Genomic DNA, 21,910 nt, shown 5'->3' with positions numbered 1-21,910 from the left:
TCATTCTGGTATAAACAGTAACTGATACAACAGCCTGGTATGGTTTCATTAGCAAAACCCGATTACCTTTCTTCTGACATAAATCTGGCAAAAAAAGGCAATGATATTTTCCATAATTTGGCCTTCAGAGAAGGAACGTGCTTATATTAAAGTAATACCAGATGAACTTTTTAGTGCAACTTAGACAACAGCCACATGGAGTTGGAAACCATCACCTTAGCATAAGCTACCAAACTACACATTTTCTGGTGCCTAAACCATATACACATACTGCTTTCCATAAGGGTTGGAGGCTTTGATTACCTGCAACCTCCTCCTCACAGTACCAAGGGCACAAAGAACAGAAACAGAAATATCATGTTTGTACTAAAGCTGCATTCCTCAACATTTGTACTGTAATTGCATGCCAAGTCGAGCCACTGGAGACCTGTACGTCCTGTAAAGTCAAAATAGCTATGTATTACTTGTAGAATGCCTTACTTTGAAACTGAACATCCTAAATGGTAAGCATTAAAACAACATGACTAAGTGGCTGTACTTCTGAAAATTTAAATCCACAAACACAGAATATATCTGCTGTTTTTCAAAACAAACTATAATCCCCATATCCAAAACACATCTGGTAATGTGAAGTGCAGTGTTGAATAAGGATGCCCACATCTGTGGTTAAGATGCAACATCATATTTACTTCCGTCTCATCCTGTTTTGCGGGATGGGGCATCACAACCTCTGGCAATAATGTTAACAGTGTAACCGGTTAGGTAAGTAACATTATTTCAGTTCACAGATACTATGACTGATGTGTTATTTATACTCATGTTGATCTGTGAAGTCCCATCCTTTCTGACACCTGAGTGCCAACTGTTAATGTGTAACTGAAGACCTAGGAATAAAAACAGTGAATGATTAACAGCCCCCTGCACCACCTTACTAATGCATGCTAACCCTAACCCAGCTCCTAAATAAGACTACACCTTACCTTAGAAAAGAAACTTTCCATAACATTCCCGCTACACAAGATGGCTTGGACACACACTACATACAAAAGCACACGTGCATCACAATATATCATTTTAACTCACTCTTAATGTAACTGACCTGCAAACACTTGCATAATAAACACTAAGAAAAAAATCTCTGAATACCACAAGGAGATGTTTTAAACATTTTTCTTTCTGTATTTTCCCATATAAGAGATGGAGTTTGAGAAGTCTGTTTACAAAAAGAAGATTGATAAAGTGATGAATGTCATCAAATGTGAAATGTCAGCGAGCAGTGGAGCAACGACTTGGAAAAATGTAAATCCCACCTACTCCTCAAAAAACTCAAAGGGAAGATGATGGAAAACTCCCTCTGGTTTATGTAGTGAAGGGGTTGATTTCTATTATGTATGTTCAAATTTTGGATAAGGAGATTTATTCCTGTATGGAAACATTAAGGACTGGATTCTAAAGGTCCAGGTAGAGTATCAGAGTGATGTTCTAAGTGTTTCACTGTTGCAGTCATTACATTTGGGTTATCCTGCTGGCAGGTTGCCCTCAGTCAGCCTGAATTCCAAAGTCTTGGTCCTGTGTCGCTTGCTGTCGCTTCTTCCCTGACGTCAGGTCATCAGGGGTATAAAATATGCAGCCGACGCCATTTTCTTCAGTCTTTCTTGCCGCGCGGTGCCCGAAGCAGAAGCAGTTCGCAAGTGCCGGTCGGCCGACTCCTGAGATTTTTATGTTCGAGTTTCAGATCCAAAGTCTTCATTAAAAGCCAAGTACCCCGTTGGGGAAACTTTTTTCTTGCTCCAGTCTGATGTCAGAAAAAGTTAATAATTGTATTTCTTGTGGGAAGCAAATACCTCATAAGGACTTTCATTCTTACTGTATTCCTTGCCTAGGCTATGACCACGATGTTTCTAGTTGTCGGTTTTGTGCTAGATTTAACCAACGCACTATTATGCGTCGGTACGATTTTGCATTAAGCTATTTTGGGCGAAGATTTAATTATACAATGTTGTCGGATAGCCATCTGACTACCGGACTTCACAGAAAACGCAAAGAAAAAGAAAAAGACAGGCAGCAGAGTTCCAAAACCGACGAAGCTTCTCCTAAGCAAGTCGCCGGTTCTCAGTGAGGTGCTTTTGCAGCCCCTGACGCCCGCTACTTTAGAGTCGTAGGCCGCTACCGACTCCCATGTGGAGTCGGCCAGGCCGCTGGAAACGCAAGGTATTGGAGCCTCGGAAATTATTCCCTCAGATGGGTCCGGAGCCGCTAAGCAGGCATCTGCTTCTGAGGGTGTATTCAGACCTAAACAACTATATATTAAACCGCCTTCAAAGGTAAAGACTAAAACACCTTTAAAGGCAAAGAAACAAGTTCACCAGCCACATGGACAGGCCTCTATGCCCAAAAAACAGATGCTCAAAATGGCCGAAGAGTTAATTACCTTGATCAGGGGTTCCCATCCCACTCCTGATAAGAGGCCTAGGCAAGAGACAGACTATGAATCTTCAGATCAGGTTTCCATTTCTTCTGATTTCTCTTCTGATCAGGAATATTCTCCCCCCCCCCCATGAAGATTCTGATGCTGAAGAATCAATTCCTTCAGCTTCTCTTCCTGAGGACTACTCTTTTGGGGAAACCTTGCATACCATGAGGGAGCACTTCCACTGGGAGAGCCAAGATTTTTCAGAATCTAAGAAAAGGCTCAGAGACTTCCTTTTACTACCTCAACACAGGCCTCTAGCTATTCCACCTGTGTTGGACATTGTAGATGATGTGTTCTCAGAGTCTAGTCTGACCCCTGACTCTTTACCTCCAGCTCCTGTTAAGCCGGACAGATACTACAGGGTCCCTGACTCTCATAAATTCCTTTTCAAAAACCCTACTGCAGACCCAGAAACTATTTCTCAGGGTCCAAAAAGGGTCAAGGCTTTTGCTGCAAAAAACCCTACCCCCCCCCCCCCCAGACAGGGATTCTAGGGCACTGGATAGATGGGGAAAAAAGATTTACACATCTGCTACTTTGACTATAAGGGCCTTAAATTGCCAGTTTCATATGCTCAAATATCAGCAATATATCATGACACTGCTTAAACAGAAAATGATGGCAAATTCAGAATGTGCAGAAAACAAAGAAATGCAGGATTTATTGCATGCAGCAGAACAAGTTGGAAAGCATACTTTGCAATGTGGGTTTGATTCTCTGGAGGCCTCCTGCAGGGCTGCTGTTACGAGTTCTGTCATTAGGAGGCATGCTTGGTTAAAGGAACAAAATCTGCCTGACCATGTTAAAGCAAAATTATTAGATGCTCCTTTACAACATGATATTTTGTTTGGTGTTAAGGCAGAAGAGGTGTTAAAGAAAATGGAGGACAAAGCTAAATCTATGCAAACGGTCAAGGATTTCTTACAGGTACAGCCACCTAGATTTAGCAGACACTGGCCTACAAAGAATTGGTCCTTTCAAGTCTCAGACAGACCTCAAAGGGGCAGATCCAGATGCCCCAGAGGCAGATCACAGCCGCAAGGATCCTACAGGTCTAAGCAGTGGAGTGCTTCTACCTCCAAAGGTGGAGAAGACAAATCACAATCATACAGGAAACAGTCCCAATGACTTCCCCCTGCCTGCACCAAGCACTTGTCTTCTGGCAGCACCCTTAGGGAGAAAACTAGCACTTTTTTTTCAAAATTGGCACATTATAACCCAGGACAAATGGGTTCTAGACAGTGTCACAAGGCTACAAGTTTCATTTCCATACCCTGCCAAGGGCAAACGGTTGGCCAGACCTGCCAAAAAATCAATGGGCAGAGGCTCAAAAACAAGTCGCAGCTCTCATGGACATGAGGGCTATTCAACAAGTGCCACATCAAGAACAGGGACAAGAATTTTACTCAAGACTGTTCTTGGTACCCAGAAAGGACAAAGCATGGAGACCAATACTGGACCTATCTATGCTAAACACTTTCCTGAATATACCAAAATTCAAGGCTTGGCTCGTGACTTTAGACCTAAAAGAGGCATATCTGCATGTCCCAATCAGACAATCATGCAGAAGATACCTCAGATTCAAGGCTGGCTCAAATCATTACCAATTTTCTGCACTGCCCTTTGGCTTATCTACTGCGCCCAGGGTCTTCACAAAGTGCCTGGCACCAGTAATTGCTTACTGCAGACAAAGACGAATACAAATATATCCTAACTTGGAGAACTGCCTCATACAAGCAGAGAACAAGGACATTCTACTACAGCATCTGACGTTTGTGATAAGACTTTTAATATGCCTAGGGTACACAGTCAACAAAAAGAAATCAAAACTAGTACCCTCTCAAGAGATAATATTTCTGGGTGCAAGCTTAAATACAACTGCCCAGATGGCTTATCTCATTCCAGACAAACAAAGGCAACTGACTACTTATTTCAAGGAAATGGCAACAAAGGCCCAGTTATCTGCAAGAAAAATTCTGCAGGCTTTGGGCTTCAAGGCATCCTGCATCTTACTAATTCCATATGCAAGTCTGCATATGAGGAAAATTCAATGGTACCTAAAATGTGTCTGGACACAACACTGCCACAGTCAGGAAACAATAATTACTCTAGTTCGCTGCCTGCAACAGGTGTTTCGATGGTGGGCAAAGGCTTGTCACCAAAACAAGGGACAGCCATTCTCACTACCCCCAGCCAGGCAGAGCCTAACGACGGATGCATCAGATTATGCCTGGGGGGCACACATGGCAGGAAGAGGCATTCAGGGCACCTGATCCACAAACCAAAAGCATGTACATATCAATCAAAAAGAGATGCTAGCTGTTCAAAATGCCCTGACAGCCTTCAAGGACCTACTTCATCCGGGACAACTACTGATAAAGACAGATAAACAAGCAGGGGGGCACTCATTCTTATCCCCTGTGCAGACTAGCCATGGCTTTATGGGACACAGCATTGACTTACCAAGTTCATCTGCAGGCACAGTTCCTGCCAGGAAAGGAAAATACTCTGGCAGACGAACTAAGCAGAAACCTCATGGATCCCCACGCATGGCACCTTGATCCACAAGTCTTCAGCATGATAACAAAGAAATGGGGACGCTCGGACATAGATCCTTTCCTCCACTGCCTCTCCTCCCCAAGGTACTCCTAAAGGTCAGACAGGAGAAACCAAAAATGATTCTGATTGCCCCAGACTGACCACGCCAGTACTGGTATCCGAGATTAAGGAACTTGTCCCAATGCCCAGCCTGGACCTTAACTCAAATACCTCATCTACTGTCCCAGCAAAACAGTCAGATTCTGCACAGCCAACTCAGGACCCTAAACCTAGCAGCATGGTGGATAATGTAGCCATACAAAAAACACACCTTTCAGTAAAGCTGTGATGGATGTTATTTTAGAAGCCAGAAGGCCTAGTACTAGAAAATCCTATGCTGGGAAATGGAAGAGATTTTGTGCTTGGAACCAAGCTCAAGGAACTGATACAGCTATCCCAAATATTCCTCAGATTTTGCAATACTTAACTGAGACGCTGGACAAAGGCCTATCTTTTTCATCAATTAAAATCCATGCCTCTGCCATTTCGGCTCAGTACAATACAGAGCCACCACTCTTCTCATCCTTTATTAAGGCAGTACCTCAGAGGAGCCAAAAACTTAAGGCCTCCAAGGAGAACACCAGTACCTGCATGGGACCTTAATTATGTCTTGGAAAAACTCACCTTACCTCCTTTTGAGCCAGCTGCTACTGCGGATATAAAGTTCTTATCTTGGAAAACAGCTCTGCTCCTAGCAATAACTTCTGCAAGATGAGTTTCAGAGCTACAGGCTCTCATGGCTGTGGAACCCTTTATCATTTTGTATCCAGACAGGGTCTCCCTGAGAACAAACCCTACATTTATGCCTAAGGTGGTATCCAGTGTAGCCCTTAACCAAACAATTAATTTGCCAACTTTTTATCCAAATCCACAGAACAAGGGGGAGAAAATTCTGCATTCTGTGGACGTACACAGACTACTTAGATTGTACTTGGACAAAACTAAAGTTTTCAGAAAGACAGAACAATTACTAGTGTCATATGCCACAGCATCACAAGGAAAGGCTATCTCCAAGCAGACTATTTCAAAGTGGATGTGTCACTGCATTCGTTTCTGCTACTCACAGCATGGCAGACCAGTGCCTAAGGGCATTAGGCCACATTCAACCAGAGCTGCAGCCACTTGTGCAGCCTTTCTCAGGGGAGTACCAACCAAAGACATTTTAGAGGCTGCTACTTGGAGTTCAGTGCATACCTTTACAAAACATTACAATCTGCCTCTTTATTCTAAATCCAGGGCAGGCTTTGCCACTGCAGTTCTGCAGGGCCTCATAGCCACTCCTAATGCTGTCTAGCTCCAGCCACCCAACCATAGCTTTGGGACTCAACCCAAATGTAATGACTGCAACAGTGAAACACGAAGAACATAGTACAGTTGTGTACACTTACCATAAATATAGATGTTCGAGTGTAATCACTGTTGCAGTCCAGGTTTACCCACCCGCCATCCCCCTTATTTTTGCTGGAACTTATCTTTACTTCTCTAATCTGTACAACCTAGGTGGTGTATTTGCTTATAGATGAAGGTAAAGCTTATTTTGGTGCATGCATGTTTTATTTACGTAATTTTAGCCTACCCTTTTGGGGGCACCTGACATCTGGGGCAAGAAAAACTGAATAAAATGGCGTCGGCTGCATCTTTTATACCCCTGACGAACTGACATCAGGGAAGAGGTGACAGCAACCGACGCAAGACCCAAGACTTTGGAATTCAGGCTGACTGAGTGCAACCTGCCAGCAGGATAACCCAAATGTAATGACTGCAACAGTGAATACACTCAAACATCTACATTTATGGTAAGTGTACACAACTGTACTTTACGACTACTGAATCCTACACAATTGCACTTTATAAGCACTTACATGAGTGATCGTGCTATCCCAAACAGAACCAAGACGCTATCCTCCAAAAAAAGGAAGCCAGTCTGGTGGTCCCCTGCCATAAACAAACTCTACAGCAGAAGGAAGAAACTGTTGCAAAAGAGAGTAAATTTCCATGAGTGGAGGAGCTCCCTGGCCAGCCTCAGTAAGAAGCTGTGATCCCTGATAAAATCCTCCAAAGCTAGTTACGAAAACAAAATCGCCACTGATTCTAAAGACAACCACAAAGCATTCTATAGCTATGTCAAGAATCTCAATGGCAACACTCAGATCTGCTCTGAGTTACAGCACAATGGCACTAAATATACAGACCCAACTGATATTACCAACATCCTGGCAGATAGGTTCAGTGCTAACTTTACCCCCCTCTCACCCCCAAAGACCCCATCTCTATACCGGAAGAATGCAAAGTTCCTGTAATCATGGCTGCACAGGTAAAAACCACACTCTCCAAAGCCAAGAACACAGCATCCATGGGACCAGACAACATCCCAGGCTGCGTTCTACACGAACTACGGAATGAGCTGGCACCCCACCCAAGTACCATGTTCAGTCATAGCCTCACCTCAGGCTTTGTGCCTGCTGAATGGCGCACAGAGACTGTTATCCCACTCCACAAGGGGGGAGGCACCACGGACCCCGGGAACTACTGCCCCATTAGCTTGACAAGCCTGGTCTGCAAGGCCATGGAACGTATTATCATGGAACTTATAAACAAAGACATTGGTAATCTCAAAACTCTGGACCCCACCCAGTTCGGGTTTGTAAAAGGCAGATCATGTCTCCTACACCTGATAGACTTCTTTGAAGCAGTCACCAAAGCCGTTGACAAGGGTAAGGTGGTTCACACAGCCTATTGAGATCTTGCCAAGGCTTTCAACGCCATCCCCCACTCTGGAATTATAGATGAACTCACTAAACTAGGTATAAATCCAATGTCACAACTGGTTGCCAACTGGCTCACTGACAGAACCCACATTGTGAAAATAGCATACTCCAAATCTGACTTCAGACCAGTGACAAGTGGAGTACCACAGGATTCAGTCCTGGGTCCTCTCCTGTTTGGTATCTACTTCTCTGACGTATAGGATAACACAGAAGGTCTTTGGCTAACAAAGTTTGCAGATGACTGCAAACTAGGAGCCATGTCCTCAAGCTGATTGCCAAAATGTGCATTGTCATCCCCTTTGGTAAAAACTCTGTACCCATGAACTGCAACATAGGCGGTAGTATACTTAACACCGAAAGTGTGATGAGACCTTGGGACACAGGTGGACAGTAGTCTCTCCTTTGATAATCACATCGCCACAGTAGTCAGGAAATCCTTCTACGTGACACACCTCATCACAAAAGGTTTCTCATCCAGAAAAAAAGAGGTCATTGTTCCCCTCTACTCATCTCTCATTAGACCCATTATAGAGTACAAAGTGCCTTTTGGTATATACCTCACAAGACATCTACAACAACTGGAAAGGCTGCAGAAATACCTCACAAAGAGGATTACCGGCCTCAAACAGATGCCCTACGCAGACCGTCTAAAAAAAACTCCAGCTTTACTGTGTCGCATATCGCCTACTCAGAGTTGATGTCTGCCTAACATACAAAGCTATGTCAAACCCAGAGCTGTTGGACATGCTCCACTTAAAGAAATCCCAATCCCTCCAAGCTATGTGCTCTAGGGGCCTAAACCTTGTCACGACAATAAACAGAACATGCCGGAGGGGATAGATTCCTGCCCCAGATACTTCCCATACTCTGGAATAAACTACCTGTCTATATCAAACAAAGCTCGTCATTAGCACTCTTCAAGAAAAATCTTGATGATTGGATGGGAAATAGGAAATTCACCCCGGGGTTCACCTCTGTGGCTCTGCTTGACAGTGGCACAGGAAAATCATTTTCTTGGGTGGCAAAACCAGGGTACCTTTTTGGCTGGGCTGGTATAGGCCCCAGGGCCGATAGCCTAGCACCTACCTATGAACTGGAACCAAAGACTTTCAACATGTTGACGAACAAATGGGGGAGCTCAGATATAGACCTGTTTGCCTCCCCCCAGAACTACCAATTAGACAAATTTTGCACAAGGACTCCCCACAAACAAGCTTGGAAAGTGGATGCTCTGTCCTTCAGCTGGAAAAAAATATCCGTTTATGCCTTTCCTCCTCTGCCTGTCCTCTCCAAAGTACTTGTAAAGATCAAGCAGGACAAACCAAGGACGATATTGATTGCATGCCAACACTGGTTCCCCCTCTTGCGCAGTGTGTCACGGCTGGCTCCATGACACCTGCCTCAGACCCCCTACTCTGTTGTCTCAGCAGGACAACCAGATTCTGCACCCTCAGCTTCAAACCCTGAACCTAGCAGCCTGGCTAATTACATAACCTCTCCTTCACCATCCCTCAGTAAACAAGTGATGGATATCATTTTGTAGGCAAGGAGGCCTAGTACTAGAAAATCTTATGCTGACAAATAGAAAAGATTCTGTGCCTGGAACCAATCTCAAGGGATGAGCACAGCAGCGCCCAACTTTCCTCAGATTCTTCAATACTTAACTGAGATGCTTCACAAGGGCCTTTCTTTTTCCTCCATCAAAATTCACGCCTCAGCCAGTTCAGCTCATTATATCACAGAGGCTTCCCCTCTTCTCTCATCCACTGCCCAAGCAGTTCCTCAGAGGAGCCAAAAATTTAAGACCACCCAGGAGAGCTCCAACTCCAGCCTGGGACCTTAACTTTGTATTGGAGAAACTCACTCTTCCTTCTTTCGAGCCAGCTGCTAGTGCAGATTTAAAATTCCTTTCTTGGAAAACAGCCTTCCTTTTAGCAATCATTTCAGCAAGAAGGATATCTGAATTACAGGCCCTTATGGCAGTGGAGCCTTTCATCATCTTTCATGCGGACAGGGTGTCCCTCAGAACCAATCCCTCCTTCATGCCCAAGGTGGTATCCAGTGTGGCTCTTAATCAGTCCATTCATTTGCCAACCTTCTTTCCTAATCCATAGAACAAAGGGGAATGGATACTGCACTCCTTAGACGTGCACAGACAACTTAAATTTTACTTGGACAGGACTAAACCTCAAAGGAAATCTGAACTGCTGGTGGCATTTGCTGCAGGGGCAGAGGGGAAGGCTATTTCAAAGCAAACCATTTCTAAATGGATAGGCCATTGCATTCATTTCTGCTATAAGCACCATGGAAAACTTATCTCACAGGGGATCAGACCCCATTCAACCAGGGCTGCATCTACCTCTACAGCGTTTCTCAGAGGTGCCCCTACCAGGGACATCCTAGAAGCTGCTACCTGGAGTTCAGTGCATACTTTCACCAAGCATTACCATTTGCCAATTTTCTCTAAATCCAGAGCTGGCTTTGCCACTGCAGTCTTGCAGGGCCCTATAGCTGGTCCTAATGCTATCTAAATTCCTCCTTCCATCCTTAGCTTTGGGAATCTACCCAAATGTGATGACTGCACCAGTGAAACACGAAGAACATAGTACAGTTGTGTACAATTGCCATAAATGTAGATGTTAGAGTGTATTCACTGTTGCAGTCTTGGTTACCCTCCCTCCAGCCCCCTAACTTCTTTTGGCTATACTTCTACTATCCTTTACTATGCTTAAAAGTTTTTTGGTGTCTTTGCTTTTTTGTTGGAGGTATAAATATATATATATATATATATATATATATATATATATATATATATATATATATATATATATATATATAAAATTGCTTCCCATTATGGGGGCACCTGACATCTGGTGAAAGAAAAACTGATGTAATGGCATCGGCTGCATGTTTTATACCCCTGACTACCTGACGTCATGGTAGAAGAGACAGCAACTGACGCAGGACCCAAGACTTTGTTAGTCAGGCCGACTGAGGGCTACTGCAAGCAGATAACCCAAATGTGATGACTGCAACAGTGAATACACTCAAACATCTACATTTATGGTAAATGTACACAACTGTACTGTTTCTCCAGTTCCAGTAATCCTTTCGCAGTCCAGGCTTCCTGCCCCACTGAAAAGCATCATTGTGGCTTCTCAAAAGCCATCTCTTGTAGCAAATAGAAAAGGTTTTTATTTGGGCTAGACAGTGTAATCTTGATCCTTTTTTTGGCCCATTTCTTGATATTTTACTCATCTTCCGTTTTACAGGATGGGGCAAGTTTTTCTACCATTAAGCTCCAGTTAGCGGCTATCTCTGATTTCCATGTGAAAGAGGAGCCTACCTTTTCTTCTAAGCTGTGTAAAGCCTTTTTGAAAGGAGCTTTTCTCCTTCGACCTCCGATTAAAGATCCATACCAGCCTTGAGATTTGACATTGGTGCTGCTGTCCCTGATGCAAAAACCCTTCAAAATGGCTGCTTCTTGTGACATTAAATTCCTTACTTGGAAGACAGCCTTTTTAGTGGCTGTTACCTCTGCTAAACTGGTCTCAGAACTTCAAGCTCTTAGCATTACGCCTCCATTCATGATCTTTCATAAGGACAGGGTGTCCCTTAGAACAAATCCTGCCTTCCTTTCTTCCCAAAGTGGTTTCGGAGGCTAAGCTCAGTCGATCGATGCAACTACTGATCTTCTTCCCTAATTACTCTAATAATGGGGAATATATCTTGCATTGTTTACACATCATCCGCAGGCAATTGGGTTTTTATCTAAAAAGAACTTAAGAATTTAGGAAGTTGGACCAGCTCTTTGTGGCCTTTTCTCAAAACAGAAAGGGGCAGACCATTTCCAAAGTAACTATTTCCAAGTGGATTGCTAGCTGTAGTTTCTTTATCCAGACCGGTTAAGGCCCATTCTACTAGGTCTGTTGCTACGTCTAAAGCCTTTTTGGCTAGAATTTCCCTGGATGAGATTTGTGCTGCTTTGACTTGGTCTAAGCCACACACTTTCATTTTGCACTGCAAGTTGGACTTGGTGTCTAGGAACAGGGTTTCCTTTGGTTCCTCCATGCTGCGGCATATCCTTCCATGAGGCCACCCAGGGTACATAATAGCTGGCGACTCTGACCCATTCGTGATGAATGATGACACAGATAATATCAGATGGAGTGTTATGTACTTAGCATAACGTGGCATCTGTACTGTCCATTGTCGTCATTCATCACATTCCCACTCTCCTTCCCCCCTTCTGGGGGTTCTGGCAAGGCTGGAATGGCTGGTATTGGTTGAATGTTTTGTTCTTTTATACAGTTTGTTCTGCGATTCCACTAGTTAGCAAACTCGATCTGAGGGTTAGAAAATAGCAAGGGATCATGGGAAGGGGAAGAACTTGAGCTATGGATCTGTCACTTGCCTGCTCGGATCCAAGACCCATTTGTGATGAATGATGACACTGGATTGCACAGATGCCAAGTTATGGTAAGTACATAACTCTTTATTTTGTCTTTCATATATGTAATTATTTGATTATATATTGGTGCAGTTTTATGTTCTGATGATGTCCCTTATAGTATGGGGATGAAAGCATATTGAATATTTATTTGTGTTGTGCTCATCTCTGTGGAATTTGACCTACTTTTTATTAAAAAGTTGTGATTTACTCGGATTTGTTTCAGTCCTTGTTTTGTGCACAAGGTTTCTGTGGGTTTCCTTTTCAACGTAGTACTTGGCAGTTAAGATTGAGTCCTACACTGTAGACGTTCTTAACTGATTTCTTTTTCCGGATATTGGAGCGCAGTCACAGTGCTCCATGCACTACAGGGCTAACTTTATATATATATATATCTATATATATATATATATATATATATATATATATATATATATATATATAAAATATAGGTATATGTAGCAGTTATTGTCAGTGTGCTATGTAGTTTTTTGACCCTGCGTTGTTGGAGCCTGTTAAGAGGTGATGACCTTTTATTTTATTTTCCCTTGTAGCTCCTTGCCAGCCTTCCTGATGCAGTTTTTCAGTGTTTGGAGTACATAAAACACCTGCTTCTGTTTGTTCTTCAGAAATGCCTTTTGCCTGCAATAGAATATGTCCAAACAACTGTTGAACAGAGATGGAAAATGTTTATGGAATCCTGCAAGTAAGTCTCACATTCTAGTGAATACATGGTATACAGTGTTCAGATATTTGCTGCCTGTTATAACTGTCTAGTATTTTTATATATTAATAAAGAAAGCTGAGTAACCAGTCTTTTGTAATATAAAATAATGCATATTCAGCCATGCTTTTTTGTTCAGACTCAAGACATCTGCTCCAGTGGCAACACTGAGTTCTCATTGGAGTTTCATCATCATTGGAGCTGACTTGGCTGAAGGACACTAGCAACTATAGCGGTTAGCAGCAATCCGAGGTGCAAACTTACCACGCCAAGTAAATGGCAACCATGCAAGCCCCCCTACATCCCCCCACCCCCTGCTACTTATATATACACTAACTCCAACATCAGACTACAGTGGGGAAATGGGAATATTCCCTTGTCATTGTATTGCAATCTAGGACAACTGCAACTACTGAGCATCGCGAAAGTGTGTTTTTGTTGAAATAGACTTTTGGGGAACTGAGCTTGCTTATTTAAGTTTCGTAGAAGTGTACTTTTGGTGGGCCGAAGTAGACCCATGTATAATATATGTGTGTGTGTATCGAACAGCCACAACATCGACACCCGGACAGCTGATGATCACCACACGGTAAAGAACCGTTTGGCCATCTGTAACTCCATTTCTACCAATGAAACAAACACACAGATGTGGGGGGACTTCGCCCCCCCCCCACACCCCCCTTACTTAATATTCCAACTCCGAAAACGCACTACCACGGGGGTACGGGGCAAAGTTCACGGTGATTGCCAAACAGTTCCTTACCGAGTGGTGATCGTCGGCTGTCCGGGTGTTGTCGATGCTCTGCGGTGTCGATGCAATGGATTTAGATGCTGTAGCTGTTCGATGTACTGACTGTAATCCATATATATATATATATATATATATATATATATATATATATATATATATATATATATATATATATATATATATATATATAAAATGTGTGTGTAGTGTATATATGTGTATATATGTATATATATATATATATATATATATATATATATATATATATATAATGTGTGTGTGTGTGTAGTGTATATATGTATGTATATATATATATATATATATATATATATATATATATATATATATATATATATATATATATATATATGTATATATATATATATATATATATATATGTATATATATATAGGTTCATAGGCTGGTACTAAGCTATCTGCTCTAGGGCCTCTACATGCCTAGCCATAACAATTCCCTGGATATTTCTTCCCACAATATTTACTTCCCTGAACCCCTGTCTAGCAGGGCGACTGACGTGATCCCCAAGGTGAATTTCCTATCTCCCATCCAATTGTCAAACTTCCTTTTGCAGAGGGCCAAGGAGGCGCTCTGTTTGACGTGTATGGGCAGTCTGTTCCAGAGTATGGGGAGTCTCTGGGTCAGGAACCTATCCCTCCAGCATGTTTCGTTCATTGTGATGATAAGGTTTAGGTCCCTGGAGCGTGTGGCTCTGAGGGATTGGGATTCCTTTAAGTGAAACATGCCCAACAGCTCAGGGTTTGACATGGCCTTGTATGTTAAGCAGAGATCACCTCTGAGTAGACGATATGCCACAGAGTATAGCTGGAGTTTTTTGAGACGATAAGCATAGGGCATCTGCTTTAGGCCTGTGATTCTTTTAGTGAGGACATCTGCAACAGCTGGAAAGGCCGCAGAAATACTTGAGGTACATACCAAACTGGATGTTGTACTCTATAATGGGTCTAATGAGGGATGAGTACAGTGAGACAATGACCTCCTTTTTTCTGGATGAAAATCCCTTAGTGATGAAGTGTGCCACATAGAAGGATTTCCTGACTGTTGTGGTGATGTGGTTATCGAATGTGAGACCACTGTCCACCTGTGTCCCTAAGTCTCTCATCACACTTTCGATGATTAGTGTACTGCCACCTATGTGGTAATTCATGGATGCATATTTTTTTCCCAAAGGGGATAAGTGTACATTTCCTGTCATTAAATTTGAGCTCATGGCTCTGGCACCAAGCATCTGTTTCTGTAAGGCCATTTTGTAGAATATCCACATCATTTGGGGATTCAATAATGACTCCCAGTTTGCAGTCATCTGTGAACTTTGTTAGCCAGAGTCCCTAAGTTTTGGCCTGTACTTCAGAGAAGTAGATGCCAAACAAGAGCGGTCCCAGGACTGAACCCTGAGGTTCTCCACTTGTCACCTGTTTGGAGCTGGATTTGGAGTCTGCTACTTTTACAGTCTGGGTTCGGTCACTAAGCCAGTTGGCAACCCATTGAGTGACGTAGGGATTTATGCCAAGCTTAGTAAGGTTATCTGTGATTCCAGAGTGGGGGATGGTGTCAAACGCCTTGAAGAGGTCCAGATAGGCTGTCTGGACCACCATACCCTCGTCCACAACTCTGGAGACTAATTCAAAGAAGTCAGTCAGGTTCAGGAGACAAGATCGGCCCTTCACGAACCCAAACTGGGTGGGTTCCAGTGTTTGAAGGTTGCCAAAGTCTTTGTTTATAGGTTCCATAATAATGCGTTCCATGCCCTTGCAGATCAGGCTCATCAGACTGATGGGACGGTAGTTCCCGGGATCCAAGGTGGATCCCTCTTGTGGAGTGGGATAACTGTAGCTGTGCGCCACTCAATGGGCACGAAGCCTGAGGTGAGGCTACAGTTAAACTTGACACTTAAGTGAGGTGCCAGTTCATTTTGTAGTTCATGTAGTACACAGCCCGGAATGTCATCTGGTCCCATGGATGCTGTATTCTTAGCTTTGGAGAGTGCGGTTTCTACCTGTGTGGCCGTGATTACCGGAACTATATATATATATATATATATATATATATATATATATATCTGTGTGTGTAGCATAAACATAACATAGCACAGCATAAACCACCAGTTGCCACAATCAGCTCCAAGCAGTGGTCAGAGAAGGCTCTAAGGTCAACAGAGACCAGGCTGAAGACCTGGAAGTTGACTGTAGAGAAAGTATAACAGTTCAATGAATTACTCAGGACTCTAGCACACCAAGAAGAGGAGGAAATAGGTGGAGATGAAGCAGAATGGCAGTGCCTAAGTACAGCATGTGTTAGGACTACAGAAAAGGTATGTGGCCAAGCCAGGTATGGAAATAGGGTACATAAGGAAAGCTGGTGGTGGAATGCAGAAGTCCAGGAAGTCATCAAAAGAAAAAAGGAGTGCAGGAAGAAGTGGGAGACAGAAAAGACTTACCAGGCTAAGAAGGACTACTGGTTGGCTAACAAGCTAAGAAAGAAATTGCAGTAGCAAAGAATAGGGCATCTGAGGCACTGTACCAACTTCTGGAAAGTGACTCAGTAAGGCACACACAGGAACTATATCAGGTTGCAAGGCAATGACAGAAAGATAAAGAAGATAGTCAGACACTCTTCATAAGGGATGCCAGCAACAACCTGCTCACCAGCCCAGAGGACACCAAAGGCAGATTGAAGGAGAATTTCCATCAGCTTCTTAATAAAGAAAACCCCACAGAAGCTTTAATGCCCCAGAAACCACTGCAATGAGAGAAGAGGAGAAGCCCACCCTAGAAGAAATAAGAACAGCACTAAGGAAGATTAAGTCAGGGAAAGCAGCAGGCTCAGATGAGGTCACAGCAGATATGATAAAGCTGCTGGGTGAGGTAGGGGAGAAATGGCTCCTGAGGGTACTAATAGTAGTGTGGAGAGAAAGGCGTATCCCAGATGACTGGAAATTAAGCATACGGTTGTATTAAAATTGTCTGCCTCACAGGGCCTGATAAATAAGGTGTTTACCGTCACACTGTTTGTAAATCTTTTCCAGCTAGTTTCACTGTGTGTGAGGTATTAACTGGAAGTTTTCTCCATTTGTTAAACATCTGATTGCGTGTGTTTGTTTTGATTTCCTGCCAAGGAGTGTATCATATAACTCATAGCATTCTCTAAGTCTCCTTGCTCCTTTATCTGTTTAAAACTTTCATTTAAAGGCTCACTGCTGCTTTTCTGCTGTGATAAACATTTCTGCAGTTTTTTTTTTCTACCTAAGTAGTGTAGGTAGTAGATGTAGCATTCTCCATATTCAGGCTTGTGTTCTGGGCCTAGTTGTTTGCAGAGGCTGCGTGTCTGAGCACATGTTCCATGCCATCTTAGTTTAGCAAAAGCCATTTTGCATTTTCAGTGATAGTGACGTGTTTATGGTCATTGACTGATTGAGGTTACCTAGACTACCACTTGGAGTAAGCACCTCATTGGTTCTTTCAAGCTTTTTTATTTTAAAGTTGTTTCAGGTTTCAACTTTGTTACTTAAGAAGTTACCATGTGAGGGTTTCTGCCATTTCACATACAGCTAATCGGAGGAAGGGCACTGAGCAAAACTCTGATTTGTGATATACAACATTAAGTATCCTGTTTTTTGCTTATTTTTGCTAGTTATTTATAGCACTTTTATTGTCTGTTGCATACCTTTTACTGTATTTTATAACTATAAACTAATCTGAGCGGTTGTATTAAAATTGTCTGCATCACAGGGCCTGATAAAGTGTTTACTGCCACACTGTTTGTAAATCTTTTCCAGCTAGTTTCAGTGTGTGTGAGGTATTAACTGGAAGTTTTCTCCATTTGTTAAACATCTGTTTGTGTTTGTTCTGATTTCCTGCCAAGGAGTGCATCATATAACTGATTTAGTTTTCCAGCCTCCTTCCCTCCCTATTGGTATCCTATTCTTATACTTGGTGACTTTGCAGTTGCCTGCCCCTACTGTAAATTTGATCTGGGACACTCCTCCCAGTCTAGTGTCATTAGCTCATTATAATACAGAAAGAACACTTGAAAAAGCCAACCCACTTAGTTTCTTAACTATTTATATTCTGCTCCACCTTTCTCCCTTTCCACTTAACAAAAAAAAATTCTAAGCTTGTTTCCTGCCTTTCCTGTAACTAGTCTAGTCCAGATACAGATTTGCTGTATCCAGGACTGTTTATAGGCTTTTTAGTGGTGCCAAAGTCTGCTCTTCAATTTTTCCCTTAGATCTACTAGTTTTCTTCTCTCCTGCACTTTTACTAGCTTATTAGTCAAGCACTTTACCAGACTTCTTGTAGCAATTGTTGTAGCACACAAAAGTGCTACCAGCACTAAACATTCTACAAGGAAACAGCTCCAGTACTTATTATTAATGTCCACCCCTCCAGGCATGTCTAAAGGTCAGTTACCTGTGCATTTTCCTATTAACCTGGTAAACTTGGGCATCCTAAGGCAATGTAGCAACTGCCTCATGTACACTGACAACCCTCTCCTCTTACCACCCAACACTCAGACCTGCGAGAAATGCACTTTTATATCCAGATTGGAAGCCACGCACTCTCCAGCCAAGACCAGAATAGCTGGTTAAGAGGAGAAGGTCAACCCTTGCACCACACCACATGGAACACACAGCCCTCCAGGACACACACCAGCCCTGCCTTCACATAAAAACTCAAACCTCACACCCACCTTTGTGGAGGCTCTCAATAAAAATCTACCCAAACAGCAGAGACCTCTAAGGCAGAAACGCACTCGACCATCACAACACTAATCATGAGACACATAACTCTCCTAAACAGCGTGCTACTCACCTAAAGCCCCTAAGGCAAAACAACATGCCCAACACAACACTAGTCATAGGTGACTCGATAGTAAGGCACACTGATGTCCCACTCACTAGGTTGAATAAGGAGAAAGTAACAGCTGCTTTGTCAGGCGCCAGGCTCCGCCACATAACACACGCACTCATGTCCCTCAACAACAGGTACAAATATGACTGTCATTGTACATGTGGGTGTGAATGACTTGAGACTTACCTCCCTGGACTATATGAAAAGAGACATGAAGGAGCTCTCGGATTGTGTAGCCCAGGCGGGTATGACCTTAGCCCTGAGCCAGCATCCTACCATCACCCAGAATGATACCACAGTACAAGCAAAAAATGATTGATTTCAACAATTGGCTAAGTTTCTGGTGTCATTCTACGGGGATCCAGTATCTGTCTGCCTGGGATGACATGATTGACAGACCTCAATGCTTTGCCAGAGATGGCCTGCAACAGTCATCCCTGGGCTTCCAGATACTGGCTAAGGCTCTTGCCACCCCTGTAGTGCCTTTTTTAGGCGGTGTTCCAAAGACCAAATTACCACCGTAACAGCTACAAGCAAATGCAATCTGAGAGTCATGCTGCTCAAAGCTAGAAGTCTAAATCTCAAAATGCACTTGCTCACTCTAAGCACTCTTTAAAATGGAGAACTTCGACATTTGTGCCGTAACAGAGACCTGGTTCAAGGCAGCAGAAAGCACCCCTGCACTAATAGACTATAACTCATTCCACACCTTTCGGCCCCATAACTTGGACGTAAGCTCCAAAGGAGGTGGTGATTTCATATTCATAAAGGATGCGCACACCTCCAGACTAGTAGCCCAACATAACTCATCTGAGATACTTCAGGTGCTGATAACATTGGGTAAGACAGCAATTCAGGTCATAGCCTGCTATAGCTCTCCAAACATGTCCCAAGACTCACACTCCACATACCTAAGCACCCTGGAGAATATTAGGGTCCAACCTAACACTCTCATACTTGGGGACTTCAACTTCTCCTCCATTAACTGGGAAAATTACTCGTGTACCAGTACACTTGGCCAACGTTTCCTGGAATTCATTAATTCCAGTGCCCTGGACCAGCTCGTTCTTACCCCCGCTAGAGGTAGCAACATCCTTGAACTGGTCATTACTAACATGGGTGACCATTGCTCTACACCAACGGTCAACTCCTCCCTGGTTAGATCTGACCACAAACTAATCACCTTCACATCCCTCCCACCCCTACCCCCCGCAAAGGTAACCACTATGAAAAACTTCTCCAAAGCTAACTTTGGGCTCCTAAAACAGAGGTGGCTAGCTTCCCGGCACCCATGCAAATGGAGATCAGTTGCATGACTACCAAATCATACACCAGTGCACTGTATGAACACGCACACAGATGCATGGATCTCGCCATACCCAACAGAACCAAGACGCTCTCCTCCAAAAAAAGGAAGCCAATCGTGCCCTGCCATAAACAAACTACAACAGGAGGAGGAAACTGATGTGGAATAAGGTGAAGTGCTAAGACTGGAAAAACTCCCTTATCAGCCTCAACAAAAAGTTGAGATCCGTCATCAAATCCTCTAAAGCTAGCTATGAAAACAGAATTGCAGCAGATAGTAAAGAAAACCACAAGGCCTTCTATAGTTATGTAAAGAATCTCCATGGCAATACCCAGATTTGCTCTAAGCTACTGCACAATGGTACCTCCTATACCGAGCCAACAGATATTGCCAATATACTGGCCGACAGATTCAATGCCAACTTTACCTCTCTCCCACCCCAGTGGACCAGTCACAATACCAGTAGATTGCCAGGCACCCATTATTACTGCTGTACAGGTTAAAATAGCACTGTCCAAGGCCAGGATTACAGCTTCTATGGAACCTGACAATATCCCTGGCTGTGTTCTGTGTGAACTACAGAGTGAACTGGCACCTCATCTGTGTGCCCTGTTCAGTCACAGCCTCACCTCAGGCTTTGTCCCTACCGAATGGCGCACTGCTACAGTCATCCCTGTCCACAAAGGAAGAACGACTACAGACCCTGTGAACTATTGCCGCATTAGCCTGACTGGTCTGATATGCAAAGCGATGGAACACATCATCATGGACCTAATGAACAAGGATATGGAATCTACAAACTCTGGATCCCACACAGTTTGATTTTGTGAAGGGTAGAGCATGCCTGCTCAACTTGGTCAACTTCTCTGAGTCAGTCACCAGAGCTGTGGATGAAGGCAAGGTGCTTCATACAACCTACTTTGATCTGGCCAAGGCCTTTGATACCATTCCCCACTCAGGAGTCATAGAAAAACTCACTAAGCTAGGCATCAACCCCTGTATCACTAGGTGGGTTGCAAACTGGCTCACAGGTAGAACCCACAGTGTGAAAGTAGCTGACTCCAAGTTAGACTGCTGACCAGTCATGAGTGGAGTCTCACAGGGTTCGGTCCTGGGTCCTCTCCTGTTTGCTATCTACTTCTCTGAAGTCTAGGCCAATACAAAGGGACTCTGGCTGACAAAGTTCCCAGACGATTGCAAGTTAGGAGCCATTATTAACTCCCTGAGTGATGTTGACATCCTGCAGAAAGGCCACACTGAGCCCACCGACTGGTGTCAGAATCATGACCTTAAGCTCAATGCCAAAAAATGTCGTCATCTCCTTTGGGAAAAACCCGGTTCCCATGAACTGTGCCACATCGATGTTAGTCCACTGAACACAGAAGGCGTTATAAGGAATCTGGGAACACAGATTGACAGCAACCTCTCTTTTGACCACCACATTGCCACTGTGGTCAGAAAGTCCTTCTGTATGGCACATCTCATTACTAAGGGTTTTGCATCCAGGAAAAAAGAGGTTATTGTCTCCCTCTACTCTTCCCTCATTAGGCCAATCATTGAGTACAATGCCCTATTTGGCATGTACCTCACTAAACACCTGCAACAACTGGAGAGGCCTTAAAAGTACCTCACAAAGAGGATCCTAGGCCTTAAACATTTGGCCTACATGGACAGACCAAATTCAGCTATTCTCTGTCTCATATTGCCTACTTAGAGGCAATCTCTGCTTGACTTATAAAGCCATGTTTGACCTAGCTCTGTTAGAAATGCTACATCTAAAGAAATCCCAATCCCTTCGTACCACGCGCTTCAGAGACCCCAACCTCATTACCACAATCAACAGAACATGCTAGAGGGACAGGTTCATAACCCAGAGACTGCCCATGCTATGGAATAGACTTCCCATACATGTCAAAGTAGAGCACCTGACTTACCCTCTTCAAGAGAAATCTTG

At 43.4% G+C, this 21,910-nt stretch overlaps 1 protein-coding gene across 1 annotated transcript in view; it reads left to right on the top strand.

Moving 5' to 3' along the window:
• TMEM214 (transmembrane protein 214) overlaps nucleotides 1-21,910 on the top strand; it is a gene marked incomplete in the record, with an annotated part of 1,377,439 nt that overhangs the window by 1,296,078 nt on the left and 59,451 nt on the right. The window contains 1 exon segment of the mRNA XM_044062865.1: nucleotides 12,844-12,995. Coding sequence (XP_043918800.1) covers nucleotides 12,844-12,995 — 152 coding nt within the window.

The sequence above is a fragment of the Protopterus annectens genome, chromosome 2.part1 (genome assembly GCF_019279795.1).
Source record: "Protopterus annectens isolate FY-2018-M chromosome 2.part1, PAN1.0, whole genome shotgun sequence".
Lineage (NCBI taxonomy): Eukaryota > Metazoa > Chordata > Ceratodontiformes > Protopteridae > Protopterus > Protopterus annectens.
Note: the sequence above shows the minus strand (reverse complement) of the source record. Positions and strands in the feature narration are given on the sequence as shown.